Source organism: Euprymna scolopes, chromosome 36 (genome assembly GCF_053919585.1).
Source record: "Euprymna scolopes isolate OS-2025 chromosome 36, ASM5391958v1, whole genome shotgun sequence".
In the NCBI taxonomy this organism is placed as follows: domain Eukaryota; kingdom Metazoa; phylum Mollusca; class Cephalopoda; order Sepiida; family Sepiolidae; genus Euprymna; species Euprymna scolopes.
In genome coordinates this window covers 73532987-73549559 of record NC_136517.1, presented here as the reverse complement: position 1 = coordinate 73549559, position 16573 = coordinate 73532987, and the positions used below count along the sequence as shown (strand labels likewise).

Below are 16573 nucleotides of genomic sequence, written 5' to 3'. Positions count from 1 at the left end.
CAAAATAAACTTCGTAACTTAATGGGGGGGGGGCATTTTCTCTTCCTGCAACCTCTTTCCCACAGAAGAGACATTGTGAGCCTGTCTCTGCTTTATCATTATTTCCATGAAAGTGCTCTTCTGAGCTCCAATCTATGGTTTCCCTCTCGCCAAACTTTCACGAAAAACACTCGTCTAGTTGAAACCACTATCAATAATTTTCCCCACTCTTTATCTGTGCCTAAACCAAAATGTAGATTCCATGAACAAAGTTTCTTTCTTAGAACTGCACACCTGTGGAACTCTCTTCTGTTTGCCTGCTTTCCAGCTGACTACTATTTGGTCGACTGCGAGTCCAATGTAAACAAATTCTTGATGAACTGTTCTCTTAAGTAATCCAATTTACCAAATTTCCACTGATGATTACTACAATATTGTCCCATTGACTACTGTACACTCAATAACCCTTATCCTCGAGTGGCATCTTAGCCTTGATAAATGGTAATTCCTTTGTAAGAAAAAAAAAATGTATAAAATTTTCTAAGAAAGACAATGAAAGAGGTCCTGAATCTGTTATCCTCTGTGCACATAAACCTTGAAATGCATTTGATTGTAATGAAATTTAAGACGTACATATAAGACACTAATTCAGAGTTTCCCAACATTGCAGCTTCTTTCAAAAACAATTTTTTTTTTTAAAGAAAGCAAACATAAAACCTCAATTACAATTTTTTTTTTAAAAGAAAGCAAACATAAAACCTCAATTACAAATTAAATGCAACCCACAATTTCTTAAAGTTTAAACAATTTCAATAATTTTAAGACCCTTGAAAAAGACTGAGAGTTGGCTTTAACTCTTTCTGAACTTACATAACTGGTTCGTATTTTCTGAATTATTCGGACTACTGTTCTCATCTTGAGTGCTATTCACACATTTGGAACGATGTTATCTTCAACATTCTTCAGGTTTATCTTGTGAAACTTGGGAATCTTTCTTGTTCTGTCAGCCATGACTAGGTAGAGAGCATGCTTTTGATTAAAGGTTTTGTTTGAAATTATGTGCAGATTCTTGAGTTCAACAGAAAGATCCTAGAGTTCAACAAGATAGACCTGAAGAAGGTCGGAAGTTATACTGACCAAAACTTTGTTTGAATAACACTCAAGATGACAAAAAAAAAAAAAAACAGTAGTCTAAATAACACAAATTATTAATCCTCTTCCCAGTAATTCAGAAATATTACTGGTACTTGTTTTAGGTTGGTCGAGTCAGCTCCATCCAATTAATCCACAATGTTATGAATAAAGGCCAACCAAGCACAACTGTCCATTGCCAATGTTGAAATTGTTGATGTCACTGGTAAGCACCATAGATACGTGAATCAATAATCAGTTCTGTGTTCGATTTTGCTGTTATGATCCATGTTTTGAGTTGGGTAGCGAGACAGCCCTTGAATGAATGAATGAATGAATGAATCACCACAGTGGTTCTTCCAACTCAAAAGTGGAACTGGATCAATGGCTTTTTTTTTTTTTTTTTAAGAATTTGCCTCTTTAATATTGAAGAGTGTAAGCAAAGATGCCTCACAAGAATGGCTTGTTAAAGAGAGAAGATTCACCATTAATATTAATGTTAAATCTCTTAACAATGATAAACAAATATCTTTGAAAATGACATTTTTATTGAATTAGAAGCAAAAGAATCTTTTTCTTTCCCCCCTTTTTTTTTTTTATTACATTTTCACCCCAAACAAGGCAAATTGCCACTTTCGTGTAGGGGGCTACTATCAGGGGCAACAACTACTGGGGTACTATGTAGGGATTTGGGCAGCAAGATGTCGGTTCACATTACACTTGAACTTCTGCATGTCAGTACAGTTGGGGAAGCAGGGACCTGGAATGGAATTCCAGAGTCTAGCGGTTCTGGGGAAGAAACTACTGGAGTACAAAGATCTTTTATATCTAGGGATCTCGACTGTGTGGGGGTGGGATTTAGCTGCCTGTCGGGTTTGTTGAGGGTGTCTACGTCGTGGGGGCACAAGTGTCTGCAGTTCGGCAGAGCATTCACCATTAAAATACTTGTAGAACAGGCAGAGAGATGCAACATTTCGTCGATGGGACAGAGGCTGAAGCTTAGATGCCAGTTCAGGGCCTATCAGATTGGCGACTCTTTTTTTAACCTTGTCTAGGAGCGAGAGACTAGTAGCAGATGCACCATCCCAAATGTGACAGCAATACTCCATACATGATACCGTATGATCTAATTTTCCTGAGGAGACCCTCATGCCATACCCTGTCAAAAGCCTTAGATATATCTACGGCTACCGCTTTGTCCAGTGAATGGTATATACGTTCAGAGATTACAGTGATGATGTCTGCTGTGGAACGAGCTTGTCTAAATCCATATTGTTGGTCAGTCAGAATTTTAGCATCTGTAAGGTGATGGACTAGAGCATGGTTAATTATGGTCTCAAATATTTTGGCGAAAAGTGGGAGGAGGCTAATGGGGTGATAATTTGATGGATCAGTTCTTTTGCCAGAATACTGGTACCACAGAAGCAGTTTTCCAACAGTCCGGAAAGCAAAATTCATTAAGGCATTTGTTGTAGAGTTTGGAGAGAACTGGAGCTACTTCGGCTGAGCACTTTTTTAATAGCACAGCTGGGATGAGATCGGGTCCACATGCTTTTGAAGTGTCAAGGTTTTTTATGATAGCATGCACCTGAGCAGGGGTGATTTCCAAATCGTCTAGCGTGACGTCTATCCGCAAAGGAAAGTCAGGTAGGGGGTTGTTGGAAGAGTCCAGTGTGGGGTTTGAGGCAAACCGACTGGCAAGCATGTTAGCCTTCTCGGTTGCTGAGCAAACAACTTTGTGATTGTTGGTTAGTGGGGGAATTGTTGATTGCCCATTATTTACTGTTGTAGATTTTCCAGAAGTCTTGGGTTCCTAGTTTTTGTGCTTCGATGCGTTTTTTAGTGGTTTCAGTAAATTCTCTCCTAGTTATCCTTATTTCTTTCTTAACATTACTTCTAGCTTCTATATATTGCTGTCTGTTTGAACTGGACTTATGTCGGTTAAATTTGTGGTATGCATGCTGCCTTTGAGGAATGGCAGTTGCGCAAGTAGAAGTAAACCATTGGGGAGAGTGGGGCTTACTATAAAATTTCCGCATGGGAACATATGCTTTAATTGCCGTTTTGAACCATTCAGTGATCTCATTTGCACACTGTTCAGCAAGAAGAGAAAAAATATTTTCCCATGGGGCATCTCTGATCTCTGATGGCTTCCCAGTCAGCCTTTTTATAATATCTCGTTGTTTTGAGCACTGGCTCTTCAGTTTTGGCTCTAGAGTTTAGGGCGATTTCGACCATTATCACTGCATGATCAGCGTTCCCGAGTGGGCTGTCAGCATTTGTTATACAATCATTGGGAACTGGTCAGAAACAGATCTAGAAGTGATGCGTGTTGTTCTTGCTGGTCAGGGAAACTGGTTGGAAACGTAACCATTTGTGATCGGGAGTGAGATATAGCGAAGCTATGTGTTGTGCTGCCCGCTGCATCTGTGTAAGTAGAGAATCCAAGCCAGTTTTTGTGGTGGACATTAAAGTCACCAAATACATGTACTTGTGCACTAGTGTCGAGGGAGAGTGCTGTGTCTATGCTGTCAGAGACTTTGTTTATTATGGTGCAGTCCTGGCTGATTGTAATATTAACTTAACACTTACTGGCATAAGATTTATTTGTATGTAAATATTAGTTAATTCAAGCATGAATTTTTATAATGAATTATTCACTGGTGGACTTAACAACCAATCAGAATGCAGAGAATGGATTTTCCAATCTGCAAATAATGAAACCTTCTGGCTTATAGTGGATTCTTTTCAGTTGATTTATTTGGTCAAACATAGATGGGAATAACCCATCATTTTAGAAAGCTGTTTTGGCAAAATGCTCTTGGAGGCCATCCTTAAGCCTACCAATGTTTCCTTCCATTAGTGGAAAAGGTTGTTTTGTTTTTGTTTTGTTTTTAGTGACTTGGCAATTGATTTTTGTTAATGTGTTGCATTGAAATACATTCAATAGTGTTACAATTTGTTAAGTTCCAAAAATATTTCTTTCTTAGTCTGTCTGTTCCACTTTTTCTCAGAAACTATTGGGCTGATCTAGCTGAAATATTGTGTGGTACTTTTATTATAAGGTGCAGTGAAGTAAGTATTATGGTATCCATTTGATGCTCAGTTATGGATTAAGAGATTAGTCACCATAATACCACATTTATTCTAAAAATTTTCTCGGAAACTACTTGACTGATCTGGCTGAAATTTTTTATGAATCTTTGAGGTGCAGCAAACCAAGTATTATGGTATCTGCTCAATGCAAAGTTAGGATTAGTATTTAATGTAAAAATGATCTATTCAATCATCAATTTGGCATAAAGCACTGATTCTAGGCCAATGGGCTATAACTTTTGACCATGTTTAACAAGCTAAGTAGTTTTCTTGTCTCCTATTTCACATTTTTGAAAACAAAACAATCAATGAAGCAAATATATTTTTCGAGTGAATGCACATGATTTCAAATTCCAAGAAAATGTTCTTGCCTCGTCCGTCAATTGAAGGTGAACTATTCATACAGTTTGTCTACCATGATACTCATTCACTTATTGCAACGAGAAGCTCCAATTCAGTGTTTTTCTTCACATCTCCAGTCTGTTGTTTGACCTCTGGAGATTACAGAAGCACCTTTCCAGCAGTTTCATCATGTAGAGATACATGTCCAACCGGTGCTAAAAACACAGCACTTTGTTACATGGTCTTGCTACCATAAGTTGTAGATGACGCATAACATCCTCGGTGTATGACTCTTCAAGTTTGTTAAATTGAATAACAATTAGTCTTTGAGAGTTTGATCCATATAGTAGGGTTGATTCGACCACAGGGTTAGCTCACAGAAACAGTTTAAGGAAAACATGGAAGGAAGTGATAAGGCTGGATTTTAAAGAGAGATAAAGACCTGGCCAGAAATAGGTTAGTTTAGAGGAATAGATGGAAGTTAACCATCCAATATTTTATTTGTTGCATGGTCTCGCTATGATATGCTGTAGATGACGCTTAACATTTTTGTGTGTGATCCACCAAGTTTCTTAGATCAAGCATCGTTTGGGATCCAAGAATCTGATGGATTAGTACAATGCCATAAAAACTGAGCTTTATCTCATTCTTGATTCCGGATTTTATTGAGAGTTGATTGCACTTGACACATGGCCAATATATGTATACATATCATAGTCTTCAGCGTTTTCTATAAATACTATTATGGCATGTGTTCTTCGGAATTGTCTTATCTATTTGCTGCTTCCTTTGTTTCAGCTTATTTAACTCGCTCGGCTAGTAGTCTTCATCAATTTGTTGTTTTAATCTAATCTCTCATTGTAATACAGTTTCTTATTCCAGTAGCTTCTTTCCAAGAACTGCAGGGTTATAGAACTCTGTTTCTGCTGACTGTTTTCCTCCATCATTGATCTTTTCAATACTAAGGTCAATAGGCATCACCCTATTTTTTTTTTGTTTGTTTTAATCCTCTTTTGTTCTTGGTAGCTCTTTACATCAAGTGTCTTCATACCTTGTCTTTAGCGATTTTCTACTTTAAAAAAAAAACAGTCAGGTAGAAAACAATTGTTGACTGTTTTTCTTTTTCTCTTTTCACTCATTTTTTTTTTATAACTTGTTGATCAAAATGCTTGTACTTATGCAGAATAAGAACTGTGCTATTATCGGAATTTTGCAAACAGTTTCTGTAAAACTCTGGAAGGTGTTGAGGTAAAAGTTTTATTTTTTTTATTTATTATAACGTTAGCCAATTAATTTATGAAAAAAAAAAATTTTTTGGTATTACAAAGATAATTCAATGAAAGATTAATTGAAATATGAAAATGATTTTCTTTGTTATGAAGAAAATATAATGAAATGAGCACCACAGAATTTTGTCTACTTCTTAATTCACGTTTTTTTTTTTTTTTTTTTTTTTTTTTTTTTTTTGGTTCAGGTTCGATCGGGATGAAAGACTCGTCTCCACAGTCAATGATGTCAGTGAATCCTGCTGGTGGAATGAGTCGGGAACAGGTATCATCGTCATGTCAGCCGCCTGCAGCACCACCGGTGCCCCCTGCGCCGCCTGGGCCACCTGCTCCGCCACCTGCTGGCCCACCCAAGCCCCCAGCTGCTCCTGCTGCTGTGCCAGCTATACCCCAGCCTCCACCCATTGGAGCGCCACCACCGCCCCCTCCCCCACCACCTCCTCCAGCAATTCCACCTGTCATGCCTGCGCCTGCTCCTGGAGGAGGGGGTCTAGCCGATGCACTCCAGAAAGCAAAATTAAAGTCTGTTAACCGGGTAAGTCTCCTCCCGTTCATAATTGAAAAATGAAGGTCTTTGTCAGTTCCGTTCAGTTAAGGGAAAGAATTTTTAGTTGGAAAAAAAAATAATTAATTCCTACAGACTTTGTTTACCTCCGTTCGAGAAGTTAAGTCACAAGGTCAGATGTTAGTTTGATAAAACTGTTTCTGTGGAACAAACTGGATTTGAACATGGTACATTCAGCTTTTCAGTCTGTCGTTAACCACTTAAGTTACCATCACCCTCATATTTATTTGTGAAATAATTTATGAAAGACTTTTTATTTAAAAACAAATAAAATACAAGGTTACTCCCCCACGAACATAGATACCAAAAAACAATGCCATCGATGAAATCGTTAATAAAATACACAATCATTTCTTCAATTCAACCATATTTGGTGCAAATAAACTTAAATCTCTGGTGCTGTCTTAAGATACTGACTTTCTGGCCTAAAAATGCACCAAACATTGATGTTATTATTTCTTTTTTCTTTACAAAACTTAATTATGTTCTACAAAGTAAAAAAAAAAAAAAAAAAAAAAAAAAAAAGTTTTCTTCTACAAAACAACCAAACCAAACTAAACGCAATGAATAAACATTTGAAGATATAAAGAATTTAAAGCATAAAAATGTTTCCAAAATTACTGAATTCAGCATTAAATAACACAAAAAGGTTTGTTACACTATAAAACTAAACCAAACTTTAGTCTATGCTTGACTTGTCCACCAATTTTCTGCCATGAATGCTCAACAGTCTTTCTTCTCGTTATGCAATATATATGCGATATATAAAAATAGTTTGAATGGGTTTCACACTTACCAGACTTTAACCCCAAGATTTTTATCTGTGGACATTATCTAAAAAAATTTCTATCAAAACGATTCCCAAACTATTCTTGGACTGAAAAGAGACATCACAACTAAAATCAGCTCAGTTTGGAGTGTATCAAAGTTAGTGAAAATTTAGTATGCTGTATCAAAGTTAGTGAAAATTTAGTATGCTGTATCAAAGTTAGTGAAAATTTAGTATGCTGTATCAAAGTTAATGAAAATTTAGTATGCTGTATCAAAGTTAGTGAACATTTCGTATGCTGTATCAAAGTTAGTGAAAATTTAGTATGCTGTATCAAAGTTAGTGAAAATTTAGTATTCTGTATCAAAGTTAGTGAAAATTTAGTATGCTGTATCAAAGTTAGTGAAAATTTAGTATGCTGTATCAAAGTTAGTGAAAATTTAGTATGCTGTATCAAAGTTAGCGAAAATTTAGTATGCTGTATCAAAGTTAGTGAAAATTTAGTATGCTGTATCAAAGTTAGTGAAAATTTAGTATGCTGTATCAAAGTTAGTGAAAATTTAGTATGCTGTATCAAAGTTAGTGAAAATTTAGTATGCTGTATCAAAGTTAGTGAAAATTTAGTATGCTGTATCAAAGTTAATGAAAATTTAGTATGCTGTATCAAAGTTAGTGAAAATTTAGTATGCTGTATCAAAGTTAGTGAAAATTTAGTATGCTGTATTAAGGATGTGGTTATCATTGATCCGTAATAAGACAAAATACTGGTGCACAAGTCAGGCATAAACTGATATTTATTTGTATTAAATATGGTTGGATTGCAAGAAGGGTTAGGAATTTTATTAAGGATTCCATTTGTCATATTGGAAGAGGGGGGACTATGTCAAATAACTAAAAAAAAAAAAAAAAAAATGAATTAAAACTATTTTACATGAAAAGCTATAGGGTTCCCAATATGTATGTTTTATAAGAATTAAAACAAATTAAATTTTTGAAAACAACCTTAACTGAAAAATAAAATCACTAATTTATAAGTTTAATTTTCAATCTGAAATGTCACAAATGTTTTTGCTATTTTTTTTAAGTAAAAATAAAGATAAATATATATTTTATGATTATAGCCCATTTTGTTTTATATTTTCCTTTTTTTTTTGTGAGGTGTAGTTGGTTAAAATCAGAAATTTCTAAAATTAAAAAAGTAAGTTAGAATTTGTCAAATGAATAAAAAGTTAAGATTTTCTCACCATCTAATTGGATAAGTGCTTCGACATCTTCAGCTATTTATGTAAAACAGTCAGAAAAAGCCGAAAGAAAAGTTGTGTTTTTCTCTGGTTCATAAGCTGTACCAGTATTTTCATCTATAGCTTTATCTCGTCTGTTTCTAAATTCTTAATATTCTTTTCTATTTGTTTATTACTCCAAAAGCTGGTTTTTTTTCAAATCATTATATGTAGAATTTAGTTATAAAATACTTAATCAGGTAATTAGAGGGGAAATTTATCTTTTGCATTTATTCACATGACAATACATATTAAGAGATTTTTTTTTCTTCCCTTGAAGATTGTAATGCTGGTTATGGGGCAGCCAAACCAGCTGCCAACATTGCCCTATTTTTTATTGAAACCAGCTGAGAGCTCTTTTTAGTATCCTCGTTGTTCCATTAACTGCAATTGTCTGGATCTCTTTTGCACTTGGTTCACCAGGAGTATTAGTTAGGTAGGACTTCAGGTTCTTCTTTGTAAGCCCTGTGGCCCCTATAATAACTTGTATGATTGATATCTCCCTAAGATTCCAGTTTCTTTTCATATCATACATGAGACCTTGGTATTTGGTCTGATTTTCCTTTTCAGCTCTGTTCAGATGTGTTTGTTTTTCTAAAGTAATCTGCTAATTAAAACATAGGAAGAAAATTCTGTAATTAATTTTGAATCAAATTCTTAATATAATGCTGAACTTAACGTTTAAGATCACTCGGGTTGATTCAAGAAATTGGCAAGAATTTTCTTTTTTGGAAATCACTCCAGACAAGGCATGAAACCACTCTATGTAAGGAGCTTCAAAAAAAAAAAAATAGTACTTCAAGGCCAAAAACTTACCATCAGTAAGTATTAGATAGAATAGATTCTGACTCAGAAAACAGCAATTCTTCCCCCTTTGTCAGAAACATTGCTCCTGCAATGTGAGGACTAAAGGACACAATAAGGGAAGTGAGAGTTATAAATTAACAAAATATATTAAAAAAATTAATATCTGTATTTGTGCTTGTTGAAAGACATACACAAGTGAAATATAACAGTTCAAAATAAATTAACAAGAAAACTCTTTCATTTACTTGCATATTAAGCAAAAATAGAAATCTAAAAATTACAGAAAATTATCAAGCAGAATTTTAATTAAAAATCAGTTTTATCTTACATGGCCGATTCTAGGTTGCAGCTTATCCATTTTATGTTTATCTCCCCTTTTTCTCCCTTTTTATGTAACTCTTCTAAATTAAAGGCATAAAATGCATGCACTCATACATATACAGACAGTTATAAAGGCTGTGGCAGATTCTACAACTGTTTCAGTGCTTTCATTAAAGCCAAAGGCAGGTCATCAAGTGAAAATGACAGAACAATTCATGAAAACAATCTGATTTAAGTTTCATGTAAATAAATAAAATAAAAAAAATGAAACTATTTTGTTTTTTCTTGCAAACCTATATTGCCCGCTTTATATATATATAATGACAATTTTGCAATATTAAAGAGTCCAAGATTTTAATCATTTTGCCAAAATTAAAACTTTGGTACGTTTTACAGATCCATTTTGTTCATGGGAAACAACTAATATTTATATGCTAATATTCAATATTTCCTCTGTGGACTAAAAAAAAAAACAAAAAAAAACAGCAAGTTCTCAAAGAGAAAAATGTATAATGATGGAATAGCTAAAATTCAGAAAAAATTAGAACAACTTTCATCAGACCATTTTCAGTGGACTATCATCTTGTCCTATAAAGAAAAGCCATCACAATTCCTAATACCATATCAACTTAAATTCTATAAGATTCTTTTGGGGTTAACAGGTTATATAAAAAAAAAATTTATATAAAATGGCTTTGTCAATTTTTAATTATATATTGTATGTAAATTAGGATTAATACAGGGAGGCATTTTAAAGTTATATAAGTACAAAACCTGTTTTAAAAAGGTTTAGGTAATTCTTGGGAGGGCTACTTAATGACAACAGAACTGATATTATGCTAACACGTCCATTTAAAGATGATACAATAATAAATTTAGATTAGGCTTTCTTCTATTATTCATTAAAAAAAAACATTTTTTACATAGTTTCTTGGCCTTTTAGTTAAGATTAAAATCTTTGTAAAAATACCAATGAAATTTTTGTCTATAGAATACATTCATGAAAAGCTAAAAGTTTCCAACAAATTTTTGGCGTTATTTTAAGTCAGATGGCTCCTAGTGTAATCGTGGTGATTGAGATGATTTTGGTTAAGAGTAGAGTAGACGTTTGAGACAAGAATGACCAATTTTCCCCACATTTTTGATGGCCTTGTGCCTAATTTGTTGTAAATATAAAGATTTTAATATTTTCTGCAAATAAATAAGTCAAAGTGTAATTAATATCTGTTCTCAGCATCCAAACAAATTCAGACATTTACCATCAACATTAATATTGCATATATATAAAAAAATATTGTGTGTGTGTATATATATATATGTGTATATATATATATATATATATATATATATATATATATATATATATATGTGTGTGTGTGTATATATATATATATATATATATATATATATATATATATATATGCAAATTATAAATATGTATTACAGAATATTAATTTATTAGAAACTATCTAAAAACAATAAATATGCAAGTTAGCAAAATCTAAAGCTATTTATAAGTGTGTGCATATTATTATATTTCAAACAATTATGTTGTGTAATAGAATTAAATAAATATAAGCTGTTTTACTGTTAATACAGTTAGGATAAGTTGACCCATCTTTAGGGAATTGATAACAAGCGGTCAACTTCAGCACAGTGCAATATTCCAACGTCAGTTATTGAATACTCTCTGACTGTTTATGCTTATGCCTGATGATCTGACATTTACAGATACCTAATTTCCCTCAGTTTTTGTGTTAATTTCTGATAGCCTGGAGGTTAAATACCAGCATATTAGGTCAAAAGTGACTTTGTGACTGGGTTTGAATCCTCCGACTGGCAGTAATTATCTCCTACATAAGTTCAAAACATGTGATTGTATTTTTAAATCTAGTTATTATTATTTATTAAGAAATATTTTCATCATATATATTTTAATTTAATTATTGAACAAGTTAATATCTTTATACACATTTTAATTGGATAGCTTTATTCACATGACTTGACTGTTAACTGATTGTACTGAAATGCTCATCTTTTTCTTTTTTGTTATGTGTATTTTCCCAGTTAAGTAAAAGAAATAGATAAGTGGCCAGTTCTTTCCCCTCTATCTTTAATTTATAGCTTTTTTTTTATTACATGGTGCATATGTTAATATATTTTGTGACTCATATAAGCTAAATATTGGTTTGTGTTCTAAGAAAAAAATGTCTGATCGATTTTAATATTTAATCCTGATAGATATTTTATTTTTTGATTTGTCTATTATATGAAGGGAAGTTATGTGTGCATGTTCAACTAAAAGTCAAAACTTACAAAGCGAACACCCACAAAGTTGGTATAGTCTTAATCCAATATTGTTCCAAATGAATAATATCTAAAAGTAAAAAAAATTATTCATTGGAGGTCAACTGCACCAGCTTTCATCAGGAGGTTTTTCAGACATTTTCAATGTTTGGAAAGAAAATGTCGACTAATTGCTGAAATAATTTATTATATAATGGAGGTGTGTATGTGTTTGTTGTAAGCAGTTCTACTTATTTTGCATGGCTGCAAGTTGGGACCTAGCATTGACTGTAAACCAACAAATTAATTTACAGTTAACAGCAGGACCTGAAAATTAGATTTCCAAACTGTTGTAGGACATAAGTCAATGTTTTTTTTTATTATTAAAATGGTAAAAAAGATGGTGCTCACTATTTCCAAATATCACAGATCTCATTTTAGGAATCTTAATCAATTATATTTGCCGAATTACATTTTTAGCTGTTATTTCATTAATATTATTGGAAGGAAGTTGGTTGCAACAAAAGTGGCCTAACCATACATCCCTCTCTTATGCCCTCTTCACCCTTTCTGTTTATTAATCAAACTTAACCCTGACCTTACATTTGTCCTTATCTATAGCTACAAATATATTGTCAGAAGATTTACTCTTATTTATTCGTAATTACCCTCTACTGTACATGCTTTCTGGGGCGCTGGAAGGGACCTTTGCTTAATTATATTTTTTGGTAATCCCAATCTGGATCATTCCAAAGTACCCCCTCCCCGGTATTTTCCTTGAAAGTGCAGCTGGAGCTTGTCTTGGTGTGGATGAAATTTGATATAACTTGCTTATTCTTCATCTTGCTTAACTAATGCTCCATTTCGGTTGCATTGTGTTTGAAACAATTCTCAATTATTTGATACTTTTTAAAAGATTTTGATTTCAAATGGTCATCTTTTCAATTCCTATTCAACCTAATTTAATCTACCCCTGAAAGTTGTTTGGATATTGTTCAATTAAAAATTGACTCTTTTGACAGATATGTTTAATTTGTGTTTTATTTTTAGAATAAGTTAGTTGAAATTTATTAATTTTGTACCATTAGTTTATTATGAAAGTAACTAGACAAAAATTAAAAAGGTATATAATAGATATTTTTAATTTTTTGATTAAAAATAAAGGTAATTATGAAGAATAAATGTTCTATTATCCAAATTTTCTAGATAGTTTGCGAAAAATGTTAAAAGTTGTGGTAACACTGAGCCAATGAAATTGCAGTAGTCAATGCCATTTAAGAAAACATTTATTTGTTATCATTGCTTTATTATAAAAAAAAAAAACAAGCACATATTTATCTTGAGCTGAAAGAGAAAAACTCATTAAATTTTTTTTTTTTAATTTTATTATTTGAAAATATTTATTCATAAATGTTACCTTACAATGATTTTTTTTTAATTTTCTTCAAGTTTCATAAAAATTGTTCAATAATTATTATATTTTCTTTATAACAACAAAAAGAATATTGTTTTCGTTTTTCAATTAATTTTTCATTGAATTATGTTCTTAATAACAGAAAATTGGCCAGTGTTCACGTGAAAAAATCAGGAATTTTTTGTTCAGCACCTTTCGGCATTTTATGTAACCTATCCAGAAAATTCCAACGATAGCAGTCCTTATCTACATAAGTACTAAAATAAAATTCTGTTTAGTTAGTTGACTTTTTTATGTTTGATCTTATGTTGGGGAAGGAAAGGGGATGTCATCAGAAATGAATATCTCAAACAAAATGATTGAACAATATCCATTCATAAATGAATGTTTGCATTTTGTCTCTGACTAACCTTTCAATTTACTCTGAGCAAGTAATCCTACCCCCTTTTTTGACAATGATTTTACTTGAATGACATTTTTCGGCTTTTTCTCATGGATTGCTTTTACCTAAGGTTGTTTGTGTTTATTTTAGTTAATTGATATATCTAAATGTTAAAGTTTTTGGTGTGAAAAATGCTGTGTTGGAATTCTTGCATGGATGCATGGATCAGTTTAAAAACAAGAGTGAGGGGAAGATTTAAGTGAAGATACCACCACAGATGAATACAGTAGTTGCATCTCCCCTTAATTCTTGCTTGGACTCAACTTCTTGATCCCACAAAAAAATAAATGCTTGTTTAGACTTGGTTGCATAACTCTCTTATTTATCTTTTATAAATATGGTTACATTCATAGGAATTTTTCCACAATTATGAGTTGCTCCCACCACCACATTTATACTCTCCTCTCCATCAAACAGCTACATCTCAGTTTATAATTTTATTCCATTTCATCAAAGCCATCATACACATCTAATCATCTCCTTTTTCTGCCCCCCCACCTCCTCCAGTTATTAACCAAAACACTTCTGCCATGTAAGATATTGAAACAAAACTGAACTCCAGAATTAATAGAGAGCCAGTTGTGTTTAGTTCAAGCTTTTATTAGCTCATTATTTACATGTCTGAACTATTCACCATCCATGATGAAAGATTGAAGCCTCATTTGTATTTCTGTGAATGAAGAGGTGTAATTTAATGGAGATAATTTATAACTTCACTTGATAATTTATATATCAAACTTACTCCATGTCAAACTTGATCAAATGTTGAGATATGATGTTCTGTATATAATATCAATGTGCAGGCTTATTGTCAGGATCCACATGTGTTGTCTCTCTCTTAACCAATTACAGGAACACAAGTCTTATTTAAAATGGAGGTTTTATTCATATGAGAAAAATAGACATTTATTCAATGTTACAGACAATCAAGAGAGCAATATATTTAACTGAAAGAGAGAGAGAGAGAGACTGACAGGAACAGAGCACACGGAATCACTTTGTGACTCATATCCCATACTGGAGCTTCACATGTCTGATAAGCTTTCAAATCTAGTTACTGGAGAAGAGATCACATTACTTCCTGGTGGAAATGAAGTTACTTTTTGACTACCGTCATCCACTAAGATCATATTATTTGATGCTATAATAAGAGACTTAATCTCTTATTAGACAACGCCACCTTAATACCAAAATTTTTATTGGTTACCTCCATCCTCACCTCAACTAATACTATTACTTTTATATTCAATAACAACAATAATATGCATCCTTTATATGTGCTTGTCTGACACGTACACTTCTCTTCATTGTTGCCATTACATCCAGTGGTTGCTATAAAAGTAAGCTTAATGAAGAAAGAGGACACAAGGAGACGTTTGCTGAGAGTTTTCTTCAACATTTTTATTAGGTTAGAATTGACTCACGAGAGTGAGACTAATATTATTTTAGTTAATTATTTATTTCTTAACTTTTTAATTTACTGAGATGAGTGATGTATATGGATATTGAAGCAAAATTCTGCTTAGATTATCAAGTTTTCTACATTATTGGTGGCATCTCATTCTCACGACTTCCATGGAGAGACTGATTTGAAAATCTTTGTTTCTCCCAACTTAAAAAAATATGACGTCATTCACCATAGCACTCTTGACCTGCTTCCCCCTGCCTCAACTTTATATCACATATCTCTGGGAACGATTCTGTTTTGCAGATCTGGGTCATTATCATGCACTCGGTGTGACCCTTGTCCAAAATTACACTAGCTAACTTAATCGCTGTTGACTTAGGGTTCCTTATCTATAACACTACTACTACATATCTTATTTTCGTTCAGTTTATACTAATCGTTTGCCAACCCACTCTGACACCACTCTATCATAACTATTTACATTACGCTTGTACACTATATTATTGACACCTGGATTCTATCTGCATATTGTAATTTTCATCTCTCTTCATCTTTTCTATGGTATTTACTTGGTCACGCATAAACACACATTTCTCCGCACATTGTCGTCCGATTTGCTCGTATGTTCTATATGCATAGATGCCGTGCATACGTTCAGATGCATCGACATATCTTTTTAAGATAAAAATGCATAAATTTGAAATATATTCATTTTCATAAACAGTTCTTAGATTTTATTTTTTGTTTTATTGTAATTTTTGTAAATTTTACTTTTTGTTATGTTGGTGTGTGTGTGGTATACCAGGTTTTTGAACAAATACATTTCAGGTGAACTCACTATTACGTACTTGTGTGTCAAGGTGAAATTAGTATAAATTACAAAAATATAAATTTTTAAAATTACAAAAATTACAAAAAATGATCTAGTAGAAAAATAATTAAAAGTAAAAATAATTTTTTTTTTCAAGTTATCGAGTTTTATTGTATGTTTTAATGTGGAATAGTTGTGATTAATTTTGTATAACAAACTGACTTATCCCCCCTTGCTTTCCTTGTAATCCACTATTGAAAAAAGTAGAAAATGCTCGTCACTAATCTTTATAATTTCTTCCAAAAAATATATCTTCTACTGGATTATTTTTCATAATTTTTGTAAGTCATACTAACTTCAGCATATGTTAGTACATAATAGTGATTTTTATTTGTATTTTTTTTTACCTAAAATGCATTTGTTTGCAAACCTGGGAGGCTGCAGAAGCACCTTATTTCTGTTTTACTTTATAGAATTTAAAACCACATTAATTAATTATATTTTTTTTTCAAGAAAAACACTTAAATTAACCTTTTATGTAATTTATAATCTGAAATATAAATTTCTAACTTTTTGAAAATTTTCATGCCAATGCTAATCACTCAGAATAATAATAGTTTTACTTCGCGCAGTGCA

General features: G+C 32.5%; 1 protein-coding gene across 11 annotated transcripts in view; it reads left to right on the top strand.

Moving 5' to 3' along the window:
- Positions 1–16573, top strand: part of LOC145260601 (uncharacterized) — a 494792-nt gene that overhangs the window by 432910 nt on the left and 45309 nt on the right. For all 11 annotated transcript variants that reach the window (XM_080118887.1, XM_080118889.1, XM_080118891.1 and 8 more), the window contains one exon: positions 6023–6369. In XM_080118887.1, the coding sequence (XP_079975013.1) occupies positions 6023–6369 (347 nt within the window). The remainder of the gene's footprint in view (positions 1–6022; positions 6370–16573) is intronic.